Source organism: Micropterus dolomieu, linkage group LG23, assembly GCF_021292245.1.
Source record: "Micropterus dolomieu isolate WLL.071019.BEF.003 ecotype Adirondacks linkage group LG23, ASM2129224v1, whole genome shotgun sequence".
NCBI classification, from domain to species: domain Eukaryota; kingdom Metazoa; phylum Chordata; class Actinopteri; order Centrarchiformes; family Centrarchidae; genus Micropterus; species Micropterus dolomieu.
In genome coordinates, this window is record NC_060172.1 from 23,867,734 (window position 1) to 23,887,107 (window position 19,374).

Sequence of the window (19,374 nt, forward strand, 5' to 3'; positions counted from 1 at the left end):
CCCTGTTCTTAATTGGCCAGCAAACTCGCCTGACCTTAACCCTATAGAAAATCTATGGGGTATTGTGAAGAGGAAGATGCGATACGCCAGACCCAACAATGCAGAAGAGCTGAAGGCCACTATCAGAGCAACCTGGGCTCTCATAACACCTGAGCAGTGCCACAGACTGATGGACTCCATGCCACGCCGCATTGCTGCAGTAATTCAGGCAAAAGGAGCCCCAACTAAGTATTGAGTGCTGTACATGCTCATACTTTTCAGTTGGCCAACATTTCTAAAAATCCTTTTTTTGTGTTGGTCTTAAGTAATGTTCTAATTTTCAGAGATACTGAATTTTGGATTTTCATTAGTTGTCAGTTTTAATCATCACAATTAAATGAAATAAACATTAGAAATATATCAGTCTGTGTGTAATGAATGAATATAATATCCAAGTTTCACTTTTTGAATGGAATTACTGAAATAAATCAACTTTTTGATGATATTCTAATTATTGGACTAGCACCTGTAGGTGTTGGTTTTGTTAATTTTCCTCTGATCACAGCATCTCTCAATGCTAAATCAATATATTTTTTAATTGGAAATCGTTCTGTCTAAGGAAGCACGTTTCTTTACACAAGATCCAGTCATGTCCTAAAATGTGTCGTCAGTCCTAGTTGCAGATATCCAAGAATTTCATTTCTTTTTACCTGCAGGTTTCTCTTGACAACTGTGTAGAGGTGGGACGGATTGCCAATACGTATAACCTCACAGAGGTGGACAAATATGTGAACAACTTTATCCTGAAGAACTTCCCCTCTTTGCTGGGCACGGGAGAGTTTGTTAAGCTACCGTTTGAACGTTTGGCTTTTGTACTGTCCAGCAACAGCTTGAAACACTGCACTGAGTTGGACCTGTTCAAGGCTGCTTGCCGTTGGCTACGCTACGAAGACGGTCGTATGGACTATGCCCCAAAGCTCATGAAGAACATTCGCTTTCCCCTCATGAACCCACAGGAGCTCATCAATCATGTGCAGACAGTGGACTTCATGCGCACAGACAACACCTGTGTCAACCTTCTCCTAGAGGCTAGCAACTACCAAATGATGCCCTACATGCAGCCAGTTATGCAGTCAGAACGGACAGCCATCCGCTCAGACAGTGCCCACCTTGTCACCCTGGGTGGTGTCCTGCGCCAGCAGCTAGTTGTGAGTAAGGAGCTGCGTCTTTTTGATGAGAAGGCTCATGAGTGGAAGGCGCTGGCACCCATGGATGCACCCCGCTACCAACATGGCATTGCAGTCATTGGTAACTTTCTCTATGTGGTGGGTGGCCAAAGCAACTATGACACCAAAGGCAAGACAGCAGTGGACACAGTGTTCCGGTACGACCCTCGCTACAACAAGTGGATGCAGGTGGCATGCCTTAATGAGAAACGTACCTTCTTCCACCTCAGTGCACTCAAGGGACACCTCTATGCCGTTGGTGGACGGAACGCTGCCGGGGAGCTTGGTGAGTTAATTTCCCTGCTTGTTTGTTTTATCTTTCCTTTTAAGCAACAACAGAAGCCTTTAATTAATAGTGTATGAGATTATTCACTTAAATATCATGGAGCAATACGAGAAAAAGACAGTTTAATAAGACTGCAAGCATGCTGATGCTGGTAATCAAGTCTTGTGCCTACACATCATTTGCTGTTTCAACATGTTGCGTGTATAATCTCTGTGTAATTTAATAGAATTTAGAGGATGTGCACATTATCACCATTAACACCTTTTTACAATCTAAAGTAATCCATTTTGGAAGCATTTCAACACATGCAGAATCCTTTGTAACATGGTGGACACTTTACTGATACGGTCTCAACAAATATTTAAGATTAAAGTCCTTCTAATGTATGTACATGTATTACAGTGCTGTATCAGATAATGTTGAATTGTAGGTCGTGAGGCACAGCCTAAGCTAGGACACAAAACGGTACTGGCAGAGGGGATTAAGTGAGTAGTTGTAAACAATTTGTCAGTGGAATTTTTAAAGTGATTTATAAAGGAGTCGTATCAGATCATCCTTAGCCAGTAATCTGATGATTTTCATAGTTTAAACATTATTTTGTTAGCTTTTGACTCACAATTCACCCCTCTGTTAAATACTCTTCAATTTACCAGTAGATATCTATCTCTATAGACAGATAGATATCGATAGAGAGAGATTGATATATGTGGAACATATATTTGGAACCTCTGCACCCGTGACGGTGGACCACAGAGAGGTGCCACCCAGTACTTAAATTCAGCTCTGTAACTGCAGCAGAGAGAGAGAGAGAGAGAGAGAGAGAGACCACAGTGTGAGCAGTCTTCTCTTCTGGGTTATAATTAGACCAAAGGACACGTCCCCAGTTCACTGCCTGTCTACACAAATGCCTTTTTCTGCTTTATGTTCCACTGCCCTTTCAATGCATGTGGTTTAGCCTTGATGTTTTTCTGGATGTGCCCAGCCCCTGAATAATATTTGTTTACTCTGGGTAGTTCATATGGGTGTGAACTTTTATTGTAACGTCTGAATTGCCCAGATTATAAAAGAAAAGCTCAACAACATGTAGACAGATATTTGCAGGAAGAAGCTTTCAATCTTAACTGGTGCACTTTTTAGGGACTTCATTCTCCATTAGGCATGTTCTTTTGAAATAAATAAATAAATATATAAATATAAATATATATATATATATATATATATATATATATAGGCATTTGGGGGCGGGGTAGTTAGTCAAACAAATCACATTTTATAGGTCTTGAAAAAAATACCAATGAGAGAAAAACATTTTCTTGCAAAGTGTCACACGATCATTTGACTGTTATTCATGATTGTTAATTTTGTAAATGATATTCTTGCACAGTAGCAGCGTGATACGGGTGGTGATGGCGCAATGGATAAGACATGCCTTTGGTGTGAGAGACCTGGGTTCAAAGCAAACATTTATTTATGAAAAAACATAAAATAATTTTGTGTCTCAGAATGTTATTCCTCTTTCCTGTCCTGTTAATCGTTGATATTTTTGGGACCAATCACAATACACAGATCATTTAAAGTATGTTTCATTTGAAGCCCCCCCCCCCCCCCGTGGAGAAACACTGCTCTAGGTCAGAGAAGTATGCCAAGTATGCTATATTACCAGATGTCACAGCTGCCAGCTTGACCCTTAGTATGTTGAACGACAGAAATTTGTGCTAATTAGGAATCCAACCTTTTCTACTGATCATAGATCAACTCCATATTGTAGATCTGCTCAGTACTATTATTGTCTTCTAATATGTCTGTAGTACTTCCTCTGAACGACTGCGAGATTTTGTGCACTGCTCAAGGTCATTGATGATAGTTGTTGAGCAAGCAGAGTAAGGCATTCACTCATTTTCCCCGCTGAGATTTCCCCAGCTTGCGCAGGGATGGCTCACACTCCTTTTGTTGTACTGAGCTTTATGCTGTAATTCGGAACCAGTGTGAATATTTTTTTTTGTAATAATTTTTCAAGTAAGTTATGTTGAATGTTGTAGTACATTGCCCTGTGCTACTGTGCCCTTTCTACACATGGTAAAACTCCAAAATCTGTTTCTCTGTTTTTTTAGAACAGTAGGAACAAAGATAACTGATGATGAGGTGCAGGAACAGTATGAAAGAAAATACAAAAAAACCCCAATGAAATTAATTAATGTTTTTTTATTTTTTACTGAAATACAATCATTGTCACTTTAAAGTGATGTGGTTCCTCTTACATTAATTTCGGCATGTTGCGCCGCCATGTTTCTACAGTAGCCCGAACGGACAAACGGCTCTACAGAGCGTGTTTCGTCACTACGTTTAATACATACGAAGAAGAAAAAGAACAAGTAGTAAGACCACACATTATTTAGCACAAGATCCGACGGAGCACGTCGACTGCCTTTGCTCCTGTGCACTTGGAAAGGGAGGGGTGAGCGGTGACTGATGATGCATTCATGTAGTGTTGGAATAATCAGAATCTATTTTTCCTTAAATCCTTAGTGCAAAAAGAGAAATAAAGTGTACATGGGGCATAGTATAAAGAACTTTGATTCATGAAAAATCACATTTGCTATACAAGTACAGTGAACTAGATGCCTGTGTGTTTATAAGCTCTGATAATGCTAATCCAACACATCTTTGTAGTAGCATCAATTTTGATTTTACATTCCAACTAAAGAGCACACACTGAAGTTGGAAGAGCCGGGAGCTGCTGGCTGCAATTAGCGACCCTCACCTCTAGATGCCACTAAAACGGTACTGTGGGGGACTCCCGTTATTAAAGTTGTAAGATCAAATGCAGATCATGCAGATATTTTTTTTTTTCTCCCTTGTTAAACAAATTGATTATAAGGACACTTTTGCACATGCTCACAATAAAGCATGTGCGTGTGTGTGTGCATCCCGGCATTTGATCTGCATTCATAAACCTATGGACACTTATTTTCTTTTCCCTGAGGAAATTCAGGGGAATCCAATTACCTGTTTACTGACAGTTTTTTCAGAGGTGTGTCAAGCAAGCCAGAGTCTCTTTTGAATGTCCATTCAGAATTCTTCAAAGTAAAAGCTCTCAATAAACTTGACATAAAGCATTGCTGCAAAAAACGTTCTTGTGCTTTTATTTTGGAGGCACATTCATTTAAGAGTAAGTGATTGTGTGAGTAACTGTAGCTGTCATGACTGAAATCTATTTCAGCACCAGCCGCTATCAGTTTAGTTATTTTTAATTTTTTTCTGCTATCAAAGCAACTTGGCCGCATGCCAGATATTAATGCTGGCGGGCCGGTTCTGGCCCACGGGCCGCCTATTGCTCACCACTGCTTTAAGGGGTCACTTAGCCACCAGTCACTCACATATGAGCATCACTCATGAATCCCAGCATCCCTATTTAGGTTTCTTACAGACTTTGTAGAACCCCCCTCAGGGGCCTTAAGAGAAAGGATCTTACAATCCCTACTTCCTGTGCTGTCAGTGCATTCAGTGCTGGTGGGGTTGTGGATATGTGTATTTAAATCCGCGTTTTAGCTCCCACGCTGAGACCCTCCAAGGCCTCATTTGCTGCTGTTTGTCCTCCTTAGTTGTGTCTTGACCTACTTTCTACTAATACGTTCTTCTTTTTTTCTCCCTTCATCTTTTTCTTCAAGCTACTGTGGAGTGCTACAACCCAAGGACAAATGAATGGACATATGTTGCCAAAATGAATGAGCCACATTATGGCCACGCTGGGACGGTATATGGTGGCTACATGTATATTTCAGGTAAGTGGTATATTTCAAACAAAGAGGCGCGTGTAATGTTATGTGTGGTGAGTTTACAAACCGATTTCCAATTGGATCACCCCCCAGAGCATTTCACGGCAGATTACATCTTATAAAATTCAGGTTACCTCATCTGATACCTTACCTCAAAAAACACCATGAGTCATCGAGAGAGAGCTGCTATGTGATTTGTCTCATTCTAGTTTTTCAATGAGTCACTAATAAGATTTGTAAGGGGACGCTAATGCTCAGTATTTGTGTCTTTTGAACTTGCTACATCACATAAAAAGGGTGTCTTTTACAAGTCGTTCCTCTCACACTCGATTCATCTATGCTGAGCACGCAGGTGATGCTAGTTAAAGTCTGCACGGGTTCAGTGCGTAGGGCAGAGGATGGACACTGACACTGGGCCTTTGGGCAGTTAATACTTGCTCTATAGGTGTCACCTCGATACTTGTTCACTTCATAGGATTGAAAACAAATCCTGCATTATGGAGATGAGCCCTAGTTTCTCAGCGTGACTAATCCAGAGCGGCGCTACAAAGGAAGGGGAGGGGAGGGGTGGAAGGGAAATTGGGAAGGATGGAGTAAAGTAGAAGACTGAATCCTGTGTAGGAGGTGTAACACAGAAAAGGCTGCGATAATCCCTCCTGGCCGTGGGTACTGTCTTCGTTGGACAACACATGAACATAAACAGTGGTCATAAACATGAAAAATTGGATCGCTGGAGGTTTCCAGAAGTATAGATTTTTTTTTTTTGCGACAAGAGGGAGTTTATTGCAAATCACAAAAAATGTGTTTTGTACAGATTCTAGTTCTGTTCGGCTCATCTTCTTTTTATAAATTCTAGAAATTTAACCAGTAGCGCCTAGATCAGCTGAAAATCTGCAAAGATACAACCAAAGAAATGAACACCAGCTGTTTGAGGAGTGAAGCAATCGAAAGGAATACAGAAACAAAGTCAGAATTTCAACTAATGCTTTTTTGTGTGTCCGTGAACTATTTAAAGAAGAGGTGCAGCTTATTGGTATTGGGGACAGCGTTGGTCTCCACAGCCTATCCGCATACTGTACAACCTGGGAGGCTTTGGCAAATTAACATAAAATATTAAAAGACCTCCCGAGCAGCAGCATTAAGCTAAGTTACAATGTGAGATGCTGACTGGCATGCACGCTGTTTTATTAGAAACACTCCCTGATTTTGATTACTGTGCACACAACCAGTGACTTTAATTTCATAATTCACAGATCACATTATTCCTGCAATTCCAGTTATCGTTTTATTTTACAGTTCCTCACACAAAGTCCCACAACTGACAAACATTCATTTGCTTTTTTTTCAACACATTGGAGTATTGATTTGTCACTGTGCATGTAGCCCTGACTAGCCAGAAACGAGATTCTGACTTCATACATGATTACTGTCATTGCTTATATAACTTTTATTTAAAAAAAATGTTATTAGTTAGTATGTCACTTGGCAAGCAAAAGAACTGGGGCATATTTGGGACCACACAGACCAAATGATTTGGCAAGCCAAAGATTACAGTGGCGTGAAGGTGAAAGACACAATTTCACTTTTTAAAATTAATAAACTGAAATGATTTATAAAATAGTCGCAGACTGAGCTAATCTGCTGGTAGCCAGCTGTTTTTCAATGCCTTTGCCTCAGGCTGTACTCTGCAGTACATCGTATTTATTGCTCACCCTTTTTGATATTCTAATGGATTCCTTTTGTTTTAGTTTCATGGTTCAGTGATGTACTCAATAGCAGGCCAGTAGCCTGGTACATTTCACTAACAGTGACCCACAGTGTCATGCTTTGCACCTGCAGCAGTTAAAACTACATGTGTTAAAGTGAACATTGGCATCATACAGCTTGTCAAGCAGGTTTGTAAGTACAGCTGTGGGTTATAACACAAGAAAGAAACATGCATAATGGCTTACAAGAAACCATGAAAAAAGAATCTGTAGTACTTACAATGCAAAAGGTACAGGTAAAGGAGCATTACCCATTTGAACTGAGGCCCTACTGTAGCGCCCACAGTCTAGGCTGTCACAGTCCTGCTGTGCAAGGTGACCCATGCTGAAGTGCAGTTCCGTGTCCGTCTGTCACAGTAGATCAGGTCGCATTCTCCGGCGGTTCTGCTGTGCTGTCTGAAGGTATTCTGTCAGCTGGATGAACCTGACAAATGCACTCAGCCCACAGACCATCACAGCTCAAGTGGCGTGGCACAGTTCAGACATGAGTACTGAACCAGCACAGAGCCTCACCGCCTCTGGTGCAACGTTTTACCTGAGAGATTAAGATCTGTGGTCTCACAATTCAGACCGTTTTTAGTTATTTACGGAGTCATCTCTGAGCAGACAGTCTCATAGACTAGAGTTGTTTTGACAATAATGATTCATAAGTGTCTGAAATTTCAGTTTTCTGCTCACTATTGAGAGTCAATGATTGTCCGTTATATAAGAGTAGTGAATGAGGGATTTTAGGCACAGCTGAGATTGGTTTAATTGTAACATCTCATATTCCTGCAGGACTGACAGAAAGAAAAATGTCAAAAGGCTATAAAATGAACTCGACAGTACGACTTCAGGAGTGTGGTTGCTGAATGTATATTACCGGATTGGGGACCATGAATGAAATGCACTGTATTTTTTACCTTGATCTGAAAAATGAAGAGAGGAGCCCCGGTAATTTTGGCTGCATTTATAATCCACTGTCAATCCATCTATTCCGAGCCATCCCATAGACACTACGGCTTGGTTGTGTCTTTAGCCATGTGAAATCAAGTGTGTTGTCACATACAGAGTACGTCTAGCGAAATTCACCCTCTGCATTTAACCCATCCTAAGTACTAGGATCAGTGGGCAGCCACTGTACAGCGCCCGAGGACCAACTCCAATTTTAAGCCAGTGCTTTGGTCAAGGACACTGATAGGAGAGTTAGCCTAACATGTTTTTGATGGTGGGGGAAACCAGAGCCCAGAGGAAACCCACGCAACTGAAGTTTCGAACCCCCTTCTTGCTGTGAGGTCAAAGTGTTATCCACTGAGTTCATCCACTATGGATGTGACTGTACATTTGTTTTATTTTTTAAGGAGGAAAGCAGAGCAGTAATTGATATTTGTACTGAAGTGCAAGTCTGACTCTCTTATAATTAAAGGATATTCTTGGAATATGCTGAGCCCCCTTTTCCTGCCTCACCTCTGTGTCTATTCTCCATCTTCTCTTTGGGTCCCGCTTGTGCCGACACTGATTCAACCAACCAAGTGGGTCACTGGCTTTACAAGGGCACTCTCCTTATATATCTACATGGTTGAACAGGGAAATGGTTTTTGTATGGCATATGTGGCAGACAATACAAACAATAACCCAGTCTGTCCTGTCTATGGAAGGGCAAACGCTTTTAGCCTGTTTCTCTGAGGTTGGCTCAATTAATGTCTCATTAATGGCACTGATTGGACATTAGGATACCGGGATACTGATCAGTCATTGTATCCGGGAAAAGGCCAACGCCCTTGAACTGAATCAGAATAGCAGCAGGGCCTCTTGAGAGGAATTATCAGGACTTTATGAAGGACTCCTGCTCTGTTCCCTTGTCAGGATTTGAATAGCAGACGTGACCCATGGACTGCTTGGATAAAGAAAATGGATAGTCTAGCTATCTTTGGATGTGATCAGTTAAGGAAGTGCAGCATCACAGATATGAGTCATGGCAGCTGAATAGACAGCTTAGGCTTTAACAATAAACCAAGCACACGATCACTGGGCAGCAGCAAAAGAGGGATTCTGCCTCTATTCGGCATGCTCCGCAGATCTTCACTGCATTTGCTCCTAGTCACTCTGCCTAGAGGGGGGAGGGGAGGGCTGGCTTCCACCCAAATGCATGCTGGGATTGTGTTCCTCTTTATTTTAAGCCTTCCCTGTAGACATGTCCTGTTTCTTTTTTTTTTCTTTCCTCCCCACTTTCCCTCCGCTTTTTGTGTCCCGTCTGCTGGTGTGTATGTGCGGGAATGTTTTGTAATGGTGTTCCTCTTTGTTTCTTATCATCAGCATTGTGTAGAAAAGAGGCTGAATAAATGTCGATGTCACTCTATTTTATAAAAAATTACGGTATACCTTGTTTTATGGGTTGTCGAGTTTTAAGTTGAGGTTTGAGAAATGGTGAATCGAGGAAAGGTTTGATTTAAAAATGTACAGCCTTTATCATGATTCACTTTCTTCACAATGCTACTGACGCAAATGTGACCATTTCCAGTGTTATGGCAGGTCCTCCACATGACCTAGATAAATGAAAATGTAGGTAGGTTGACATGGGCGAATTAGTCACAGGTCGGTCTGATTGACAAGCCTACAAAGCTGTTTTCCTCCCCCAAATGATCAGTGACGAAGCTAATGTCCGTTCTCTGTGTCTTCTTGCTGCAGGGGGAATCACTCATGACACTTTTCAGAAGGAGCTGATGTGCTTTGACCCAGATGCGGATAAATGGACACAGAAAGCACCCATGACGACAGTGCGTGGCCTCCACTGCATGTGCACAGTGGGTGACCGTCTTTACGTGATCGGGGGCAATCACTTCCGGGGCACCAGCGACTACGACGACGTGCTGAGCTGTGAATACTACTCCCCCGCCCTTGACTTGTGGACACCTATCGCCGCCATGTTGCGTGGCCAGAGCGACGTCGGCGTGGCTGTGTTTGAGAATAAGATCTATGTGGTGGGCGGTTACTCGTGGAACAATCGCTGCATGGTGGAAATAGTACAGAAGTATGACCCCGAGAAAGACGAATGGCACAAAGTGTTTGACTTACCCGAGTCGCTGGGCGGGATCCGAGCCTGCACGCTCACAGTTTTTCCCCCTGAGGATATCTCAGGCTCGCCCTCCAGAGAGTCGCCCCTCTCAGCACCTTGATGAGTAAAGGGGGGGAGCCCTATTTTGCTCACACCCCCGTAATCCCTCGTACACTCAACCCCCTCAACAAACACACCTTATAGACATTGTTTGCACTTCCTCTTTGGACTACATCTGTACTACATCCCTAAGTACCCTCCAAGTCCACCTCCCCTAAAGCTGTGCAGAAACCCCTCCCTAAGTGATTAAACCTACATACCGATACGGTTTGGCAACCTAATTACATGTTAATGTTGCATACTCGGTATATTTTGGCAGGAAATACCTTGACTTGAAAAGTGACTTTGCAAATCAACTTTTCTACCTGATGTCTACAAAGTTTTCTTATGTCTCGTTTCTTTAAGCGTTCTACCTTGAGATGCTGACTACCACTCTGACTCTGTTCTAGTCTATGCCAGGTTAGATGCAGGTTGACCCCAGAGAGCAGAAGCGTAGGGACGGGTGAGCTCCACAGCTGGTTTTTAACTCAGGGGTTGGCCCAGGCCCCATCTACGCCTCTCTCTCTCTCGCTCTCTCTGTCGCTCTTTCTCTCTCTCTCGCTCTCTCTGTCGCTCTTTCTCTCTCTCTCGCTCTCTCTGTCGCTCTCACTCTCTTGCTCTCGCTCTCGCTCTCTTTCTCTCTCGCTCTCTCTCTTTCTCTTTCGCTCTCGCTCTGTCGCTCTCTCTTTCTCTCGCTCTTGCTCTCTCTCGCTCTCTCTCTTTCTCTTTCGCTCTCGCTCTGTCGCTCTCTCTTTCTCTCGCTCTTGCTCTCTCTCGCTCTCTCTCTCACAGTTTCAGTTCTTTTCCTGCTATTGCTATGAAACTGTTAACAAAATGGTGTTTTCTAAATTTAATAAACATGATTTTGAAAGTAATTCCAGTGTTGTCGTCATCACTGACTGCAGCAGACTCAGACCAGTCCTTAAGACGCTCAAGTTGAAGAAGTTGTTTGAATGTAGTTTACCAGACTGAACACTGTCATTGTTGATGATTTGAATGAAGCCCTCTGACTCTGGTGCAAGATGTGGATCCCTTTTAGATTTTTTTTGTGATAACTGTAATGAGTGAGAGGACAACATAGAAGATCGGTCAACCTGTTGAGACATTTGATGGTTGTCTTGTTGATAGAGATTGCTCAAATTAATTGCTAATTGTTACTGAAGGTAAATAAGTAGAAAATGTCTGGGTCAGGCAGGACTGTTGCCTCGATTTTAAACTGATGTGACCTCGTGAGCTATTCAATAGAAGGATTATAAAATCAAATGTGCCATTGTAACCGGTAACATTCAGGGCTTTTCAGTGCTCCACATTGTGTGGTTAAATAATATAGGCTTGGTCCATGTGCTCATGTCAGCTACAGAAAACTGTGAAAGCACAGAACCGCCTGCCAGTGCTATTAACATTATGCTGCTGACCAGTGTCAACTGGAAACTGGCACATCCACCACTGTCGCCTCTCCTCCTGGCATCAAGACAGACTGTAATGTCGCCCACAATCTGCCCACCTGCTCCTGGCCGATTAAAGCCTTAATAGCAGCATATGGTGTCCGAGACGTCTGCATCATGCTGTTACCGGGAACAAAAGGTTTCTGTAACCATCAGGTGAGTTTGGTCTGGAGCTTTAAATCCTCATTATATTCTCATTATATCCAATTAATGAGACGCTGCAGTGGTGTGTCTGATTTCAGATTTTAATGCCTGTTCCTGTGTTGTCCATAGCAACAGCATGTCAGCTGTAGCATTGCCATTATAACGGGTTATTTTACGTAAGACGTTGTAAATGAATGTCCTGGACATTATTTTTTTTTTTTGGTGCCTTTTCACTGATGGCCTAATTGTAACTTTTGCATGTGTCCTTATGCAAGTATTTTATTTTTTTTTATTTGTGATGCTTTGAAGAAGTGCTATGTTAATACCTTTTTTGTGACATTTCAAAAGCTCTGTTTTGTGTAGCAGCTCATTGTTAAGTCCTTTTGAAGGAACAGTTTGCATCGTTCTCCCAAATGTAAAAATAGGCTGTTTGTAATCCTTGAACGGAGAGTCACTGAATGAACAAAGGGGCAAAAATGTAAAAGGCTCAGCTGCTAGCAAAGATGTACATGACAGAAGATGGTACAAGGGTAAGAATTTAGTGCCGCCTTTCCCTGGACATATCAGTGAGAATAAATCATGCACTGTTAACCATCTGTATCACCTGGATATGAAGGCATGAATAACAGTGAAAAGAGACTGATGCTGTAGATAAACCACCCCTCAAAGCAAACGGTGAACTTACCTGGAAAAGTAGGATGAGAAGGCGATACAGAACAGATCCAGTTAGGCTAGCAAAAGTACATCAATTTTCCTTAAACAACTCTGAAAGGCAGAGGTGCTAATCCGTCAATGAATGTTTTTTTGTTTTGTCAAAATTCACTTTAAGTGCTCTAAATTTTTGGCAATGTACGACTTTCGCATTTGCTCAAATATGTGGCTACATATACCCTGTGTTGCCAAGATGAATTGTTACTAGTGTGTGTGATTTAAAAAACAAATGTACTGTTTGAGGCATTGCTCAATAAAATCCCTCATTAAGGCTCAGAGATATGACGACATATACTGTGAGATTATTATTTGCCAGCCAACAGAGATTTTGGCTCTTTAAATCAAGCAGGACTGCTTTATGGGTTATTGGATTTTTAGCTATGCTAGTGGTACGGCTCTAGGGAGGTCAGTCTGTCGAACCACCACTTTAGTCCAGACTGAAACATCTCTATTGGATAGATTGCCATGAAATTTTGAAAAGAAATTCATGATCCCCAGAGGCTGAACCCTAGTGCCTTTGGTGACTTTAACTCTATCGTCACCAAGTGGCAGTTTTTATTGAAATATCCGAACTATATCATTTTATCATAATATGACTTCAGAACTTTTGCGTGGTTTGTCATGACATTCCTTTCCCCCAGAGGATGAATTGTAAAAATGTTGGTGGCCTTTAAGATGGCGCCATTATGAGGTCAAAATTCACTGTTGGTTGAGTGTTTTGGTTTATGGACCTGCAAAAATGACTACATTCCCATCAGTCCCAGCTGCACTTTGTGTTTTAGTGCTAATTAGCGTTCATGCTAAACTAAGATGGTGAACATGGTAAACACAAACAACATGCCGGCATCGTCATTATGAGCATGTTAACATGTTGATGTTAGCATTTAGCTCAAAGTACTTATGTGATTAAATACAGCCTCACTGTATCAAGGTTACACACAATGGTAATGGGCTCAAAAGGCACAACTCAAGGTGGTTCACAAATAAACAATTTATTGAACCAAGTCCAAAATCACAAGGCTAGAGTCGAGGTCAAAAGACACAGAGCTAAGGTCAAAGCACACTGGGAATCAAGACAAACTGGCACGGAAACAAACAGGAAGTGGGTATATATACACACCAGGGCCTGGGAGACAACGAGGCACAAGTGGAGCACATTCGGGCGGGGACAGGTAATCATACAGGGCAGGAAGGCAGACAAAGACATGAAAAGAGACAAGATGGTAAATTCCAACAGAACAGGAAGTTGTTGCAGACACCGGACTGAACACATAGCCTAACTGCGGGAGCTGGGCATGACACAGAGCCGCTAACATGCCTGATAGAGGATTTCATCCACGTTGCCTGCTGCTCTGCCGCTGTCTGAGCATTGTTCCTGCAGTCAAGCCAGACAGAGTGCAGTCTGAGTTTTACAATAGCACTCTGTTGTTCTCAGACATATTTTAAAGCATTAATTGATTTTTAAATTGATTTGAGAAAAGACATTCCATTCAATGCACTGGCACTTCAGTAAAAAGATTAATTTTTTCACTGTGCAGAGCACTTTAAGGACAGAGTAGAAATGACACCAAAAATCAACCTCAACATTTATCCTCTGTACTGATGCAGCACATGTTGTTCCAGATCCGAGTGTGTAATTTCTGGTGCGTGGCTGCATTGTTTCCTGGTGTTTAACACGAGCCAAAGTCAGTATTTCATGACACAGAGCTTTGGTGTATCTTGAAGACTCGAGGCTTGGATTTTTAATAAATGATATGTCCTCACTGCTAAGGCAAAGAGAACTGGAGCAAGAAATTACATGCGTTCACCACTCCTCCTTCCCTCCTTCCCACTCCTCCTCCTCCTCCTCCCCTCTGCTTCACTACCTGTGTTTCTCAGCAGATTTCATCACCACTGGAGGTGCTTTCACTTGATTCATGAAGCAGATAAAAGAGGCGCATGCAGATTACAGCCTGACTCTTTGACACATGAACACGGCGCACATTTGCAGCTCGGTGTATCTCCAGACAGCTCCTCCTCTCATCTCATCCCAACCAAAAAATGACCTAGATTCTCCAGGCTGCTGGATGTGTTTACATATGCAGCATACTGATGACATTGTCAGTCAGAAAGCATTGCTCTCAGCAGCTCTAACTGTAACTACAGCTCCAGTCTGCCCTCCTATCATGATGAAATGCTCTGCAGAGCCACAGATCCCTGCTGTCCTCTGACTGCATGCATGATGATGTTAATGGCTATTGATCCTCCTGGCTGGCAGACAGCCAAGATATCCTGATGTTACTCCAGCTAGATGTATTTATTTTTGCACTGAATCACAAGCTGGCCTCCGTCATTAGGCTCCGCAAAAGTTTCAGAAAAGGTTTACATCTCTCTCTCTCTCGTCATGAATATTCAGAAAAGGTCAAGTCCCTGCTCTCCCCCACCCCCCTCCCCCTCTCTCTATCCTCTCGTGACTGTGTCCTGAATAATCTGTCCCTGATTCATCTCTTGTTCCAGTGCTTGTTCCTGCCCCAGCTGGAGTGTTGTTTTTTTATTATTATAGCAGAGGTGGGAGGGGGCAAATTTGGGGATTTGTTTTGTTCAACATCTGGCCTTGTATCAGTCCCAGATTTTGATTTATGTCTCAGCTGTATCTCATATCTAAAGTTATTCTGTTTACAAATTGCATGTGTGTATCCACTGGATTTAAGCTCCCAAAACTTTATTGGATGAAAAAAAAAACTATTTTGTCCCTGGTTAAATCCTGCACCTGTCCTAAATACACCACCTCTCTGCATCTTGTATTTATATTATGGTTCCATATTGCTGCAGTGATGTTGATGAAGAAGGGGTGGTGTTCAGTTGACTTTTTGGTTTGCATGTTCTCCCACTTATTCAGGCAAGTCTCCTCCTACGGTTCAAGGTGGATTTGGAGACTGTGATGGATTGGCAGCCTGTCCAAGGTGTCTCCCTTCCTTCAACCCAATGCATGCTGGGATATGCTCCAGTGCACCCCTTGACAATGAAAAGGAAAAAGCAGGTAAAGAATATAAATGGAACGATGCAGTTTGCACATTGACAGCTTGAAACTGTGAGATGATTCTTTAAGGCAACAAAGAACATGCTAGTTTATAAAGTTTGTTAAGAGCCATTTCCTCTAGACCAGCTATAGAGAGCAGTGAACTGGAACAGTGCAGCCACTCTGGGACAACTACTTCACCTCACAGGGTTAAATACAGCCCGGGCTCCAAGTCCCTCCAGGTTTCCTATACACTCTTAAAGATTCAGCTGACAGTTCTTGAGCAGGAGCTGAAGCCTTCTACAACCTTAATCAAAACAAATCCGCAGTCACACATCTAAAGAACACATTCAAGATGATTCTTATAAAGGTATTCATATTTTTCTTTCATATGCACCCAGCTGGCTTGAAATAATACTATGCAGGAATATGCTTTAGGAAAATTAGCTTGGATCTCTGTTACAGATACATGTTGTGGCCTCATTTCAAAGCCTGGTCAATTAAATATTTCCAGTTTGAAATGTCTACTCCAAAACATGAACTGATTATTAAAGCATTCTCATAAAAAATTACAGGAAGGTGTTTATAAAGCAAATGGCTGCAAATCGATTGCCATGATACATCTTCTTTCAACAAGAACTGTGTCATAATGTTCTCCACCGGGTGCGACCTGAACATATTTGCAGGTTTGTTTTTTGCTCAGGCAAATATCTTCATTGACTAATTCATTATAAGCCTGTAAATCTCCACAGAGATCCTTAATTTGTTTTTTAATTATTGCACAATGAATAAAGGTCACATCTTTTTATTGCAACAAAAAACTCATCACTATATTCTCCTATGGTTTCAAGATTTTCCTCTTGTCTAAATGAACCAAATTTATCTACTTTTATGATTTGAGTGGACTCTTCTAGTGTTGCTGAAAGATGATAAAATACAATCTGGCATGCTGGCCATGGTTTTGAAAACTTTGGCATTTGCAGACACTTTTTTCACCTTCTAAAGTGAGTGATTTATGCATCCAGATCTATATCCACTGGATACTGGTGCACTGAAGCAGATTTTTTTTCTGTGTTCTCTGATAAAAAGGAAAATGGCCTGTGAAGTCAGGTGAAGGATGAAAGAGAAGGCAAACGTGCGTGTGTGTCTTTGTTTGTTTGTTTGTTTGTGTGTGTGTGAGAGAGAGAGAGAGAGAGAGAGAGAGAGACAGTGCTGATGCCAAAATGATTGATAACTCTCTCTCTGAGCTGAGCGCAGTTTCAACCTCCTCGACTCCGTCCTGTGTAATGCCAGGTTGCCATGGTTACCCTCGCTCTTCATACAAGGAAATGGGAGAAGAGGGGAAAAAAGCAGAAAGATTTTCTCCGCCTCTCCTTTATGAAACGCTTTTGCTGAGCTATCCTGGGGAGTTGAGAGGAGAGCGCTGACCTGCCTGTCCAGCAGTGAATGAAAAAAATGTTTGGGGGGGAATCAAACATTTAGCTGCAAACCCATACCCTCCTCTGGGATGTAAAAATGTGGCAGGGCTGATTACCTCTGCAAACTCATTTTCACCCCTATTAGAGCAACTCATTTGCATTTCCGCTATATTTTCAGTGAGTGCATGCCAGAGGTGGCTTTGATTTCCACAGCCCTCTTTGCAATAATGACCTCTAGTGGTTCCTATAAAATCCAAAAAACAAAAAGATAAAATAGCTCTGACTCACACTTACCCTGTTTGTCTGAAAGATGTCTGGATGATGAAAGATGTCGCACTGTTATTCTTTCGTCGCCGATGATGCCAAAAGAAGAAATGTAAAAATGTAATCTAACACACGCCTCGTTGCATTTACATAAACCCCGCTCATCCTCCCAGAAACGCCAGAGTTACACTTAGAGGCAGAAGTTAATCTTTTTATTTACAGAGTTGTGGTTTGAGCCAAGACAGAGAGACACAGTCTAAGACATAACAGGAGTAAACAGGATGAGACGCCTGCAGGGGGGGGGATCAGTTTGCACAACCACCCACATAGACCCAGAGTTTCCTCTGATGAAGGCCCAGAGTCCTCCTGTGAAAAGCTGTTTTTAATGCTGGATGACACCTAGCTCGTTTAGCAATGAGTTCTTTGATTGACTCGCTTCAACTTGCCTTTCTTTTTATTCATTGTACTGCCTACAAAATGCTTAGGAGACTAAAGAAGTGGAAACCTTTCTGCTTTTGAATAAAGCCAGTGTGGGCTCAGGACAGTCTGCGTCCAATAATGGGCACTGATGGATGCCTGACCCACTTTGAACGTTTTATGCCCTCTGAAAGCTGACCCCAGCGTGCAGAGAAAGCAACCATTAGTGCCCCTGCTGGCGGATTACTAGTAATAAAAACATTCATTTTCCCAGCGCTAAATGCAAATTAATTTTTCATGAATAATTAAGTGCATGAAAATGAATGATGGTTTTGAATTGGTACCAGTATAATGTTATGAGATGAACATAATATTACAACCTAGAACGACTTTCATTGCAGTAAAGCCTCTTAAAGCCTCAGCTGCAAAGCCGCTGCCATGAAAAGCACTCAGTGAAAAGGATATTGTTTTTCTGTAGAAATTAAACAATTGGGCCCTATACAATAGCAGTTTATCCATAATATTACTGAAGATTAGTCTCAACTTCAACAGCTCTTCCTCTTTCTTTGGCAAGTTTTTCTGTGTTTAATGGAATTTCTGTTCACCTTGCCATATTAAATACTTACAAAAACATTCAGATTTTACACACTAACCTTATAATTATCTTGTAAAATATGAGGCTTTGTTATAAACTACCCAAAAGATATAAAATAGTTATAACCACCATGTCAAGCAGCAACGTTAAAATGCTGCTTACAGTGTTAACGCCTCTGTAATACCACAAAATAAAACAATGACACCTGATAACAGTGATACTTTTTTTTGTTGCTATTTTATGTACAATTTGCCCACGATATTTGTTTATTTTAACTTTAGACTTTTACTTGTAATTACATTTTACATACAATACATTGTGATGTGATTATTTATACTTAAACCTGTGTTCAGTGACCTTTTACCAACACCACAACCTGTTAACACAATATTTGACATATACAGTTTTATGGGGAATGTGCTGACACTACTTTTAGCTCTTTGGTCTCCACCAACTCTTGAGGTGATCATTCACCAGCTATTCGCTAACTGTCTGTCCGATGTTTAGTTCTGGGCAGGTAGATTTTTAGAGGTGTTTTTTTGTAGATTTAGATAGATTTTTAATGAAAAAAGCTGCCTTCGGGGTCTGGAAACTTGCACTGATGAGCGCACTGAAAGTGAACCAGTTACGCTGCATTCATGTAAAACCAAAGCAATGAGGTGAAAGACATTAAAACACTTGGGAATGGCAGGTGATAATTCTCTGTGCGTTTGTTGGTACGTGCGACACCTTTCAATATACATAGTCATTTCATCCAATTTTTGCCAGTTGACAAAGGCCTTTAATTGGTATTGAGCCAAGTATGATCCAGCTTTGTAGACATCATTATGATTGTGATTATGTTTCTTTTGCTTAATGTCATTTTCTGCCCTTTAGTGCAGTTAGGGATCTTCTGAAAGGGTTGAATGTGACCAGCAGAGGGCAATAAGGTGACTTTTAGCCTGAAAGCAGTTAACAGAGGCCCTTATAAGGTACTTTCGCATCATGATGTACTGTATAGTACTGTATAGTACTGTTTCGCTTCATGATGTCTGCTGTGCTAAAACACCTTTGTCTCTATTGTGAAAATGGTCGTGGATGCTAAAAGACACTGATAAAAGTCCTAGATTACTTCATGCCAATTTAAATGTCTTGTCCGCTTCATGGCTTACGTGACTCTTCCTTATTTAGTAGAGCTTACTGGGTGAGTCATTTTTCAGCTCGGTCTGTTTAATTA

At 41.6% G+C, this 19,374-nt stretch overlaps 1 protein-coding gene across 4 annotated transcripts in view; it reads left to right on the forward strand.

The window, feature by feature from the left end:
* klhl13 (kelch-like family member 13) overlaps positions 1 to 10,805 on the forward strand; it is a 69,224-nt gene extending 58,419 nt beyond the window's left edge. For all 4 annotated transcript variants that reach the window (XM_046039984.1, XM_046039986.1, XM_046039983.1 and 1 more), the window contains 3 exons: positions 696 to 1,491; positions 5,160 to 5,273; positions 9,701 to 10,805. In XM_046039984.1, coding sequence (XP_045895940.1) covers positions 696 to 1,491; positions 5,160 to 5,273; positions 9,701 to 10,188 — 1,398 coding nt within the window. In that variant the 3' untranslated portion in view covers positions 10,189 to 10,805. The remainder of the gene's footprint in view (positions 1 to 695; positions 1,492 to 5,159; positions 5,274 to 9,700) is intronic.
* The last annotated feature ends 8,569 nt before the right edge of the window (positions 10,806 to 19,374 follow it).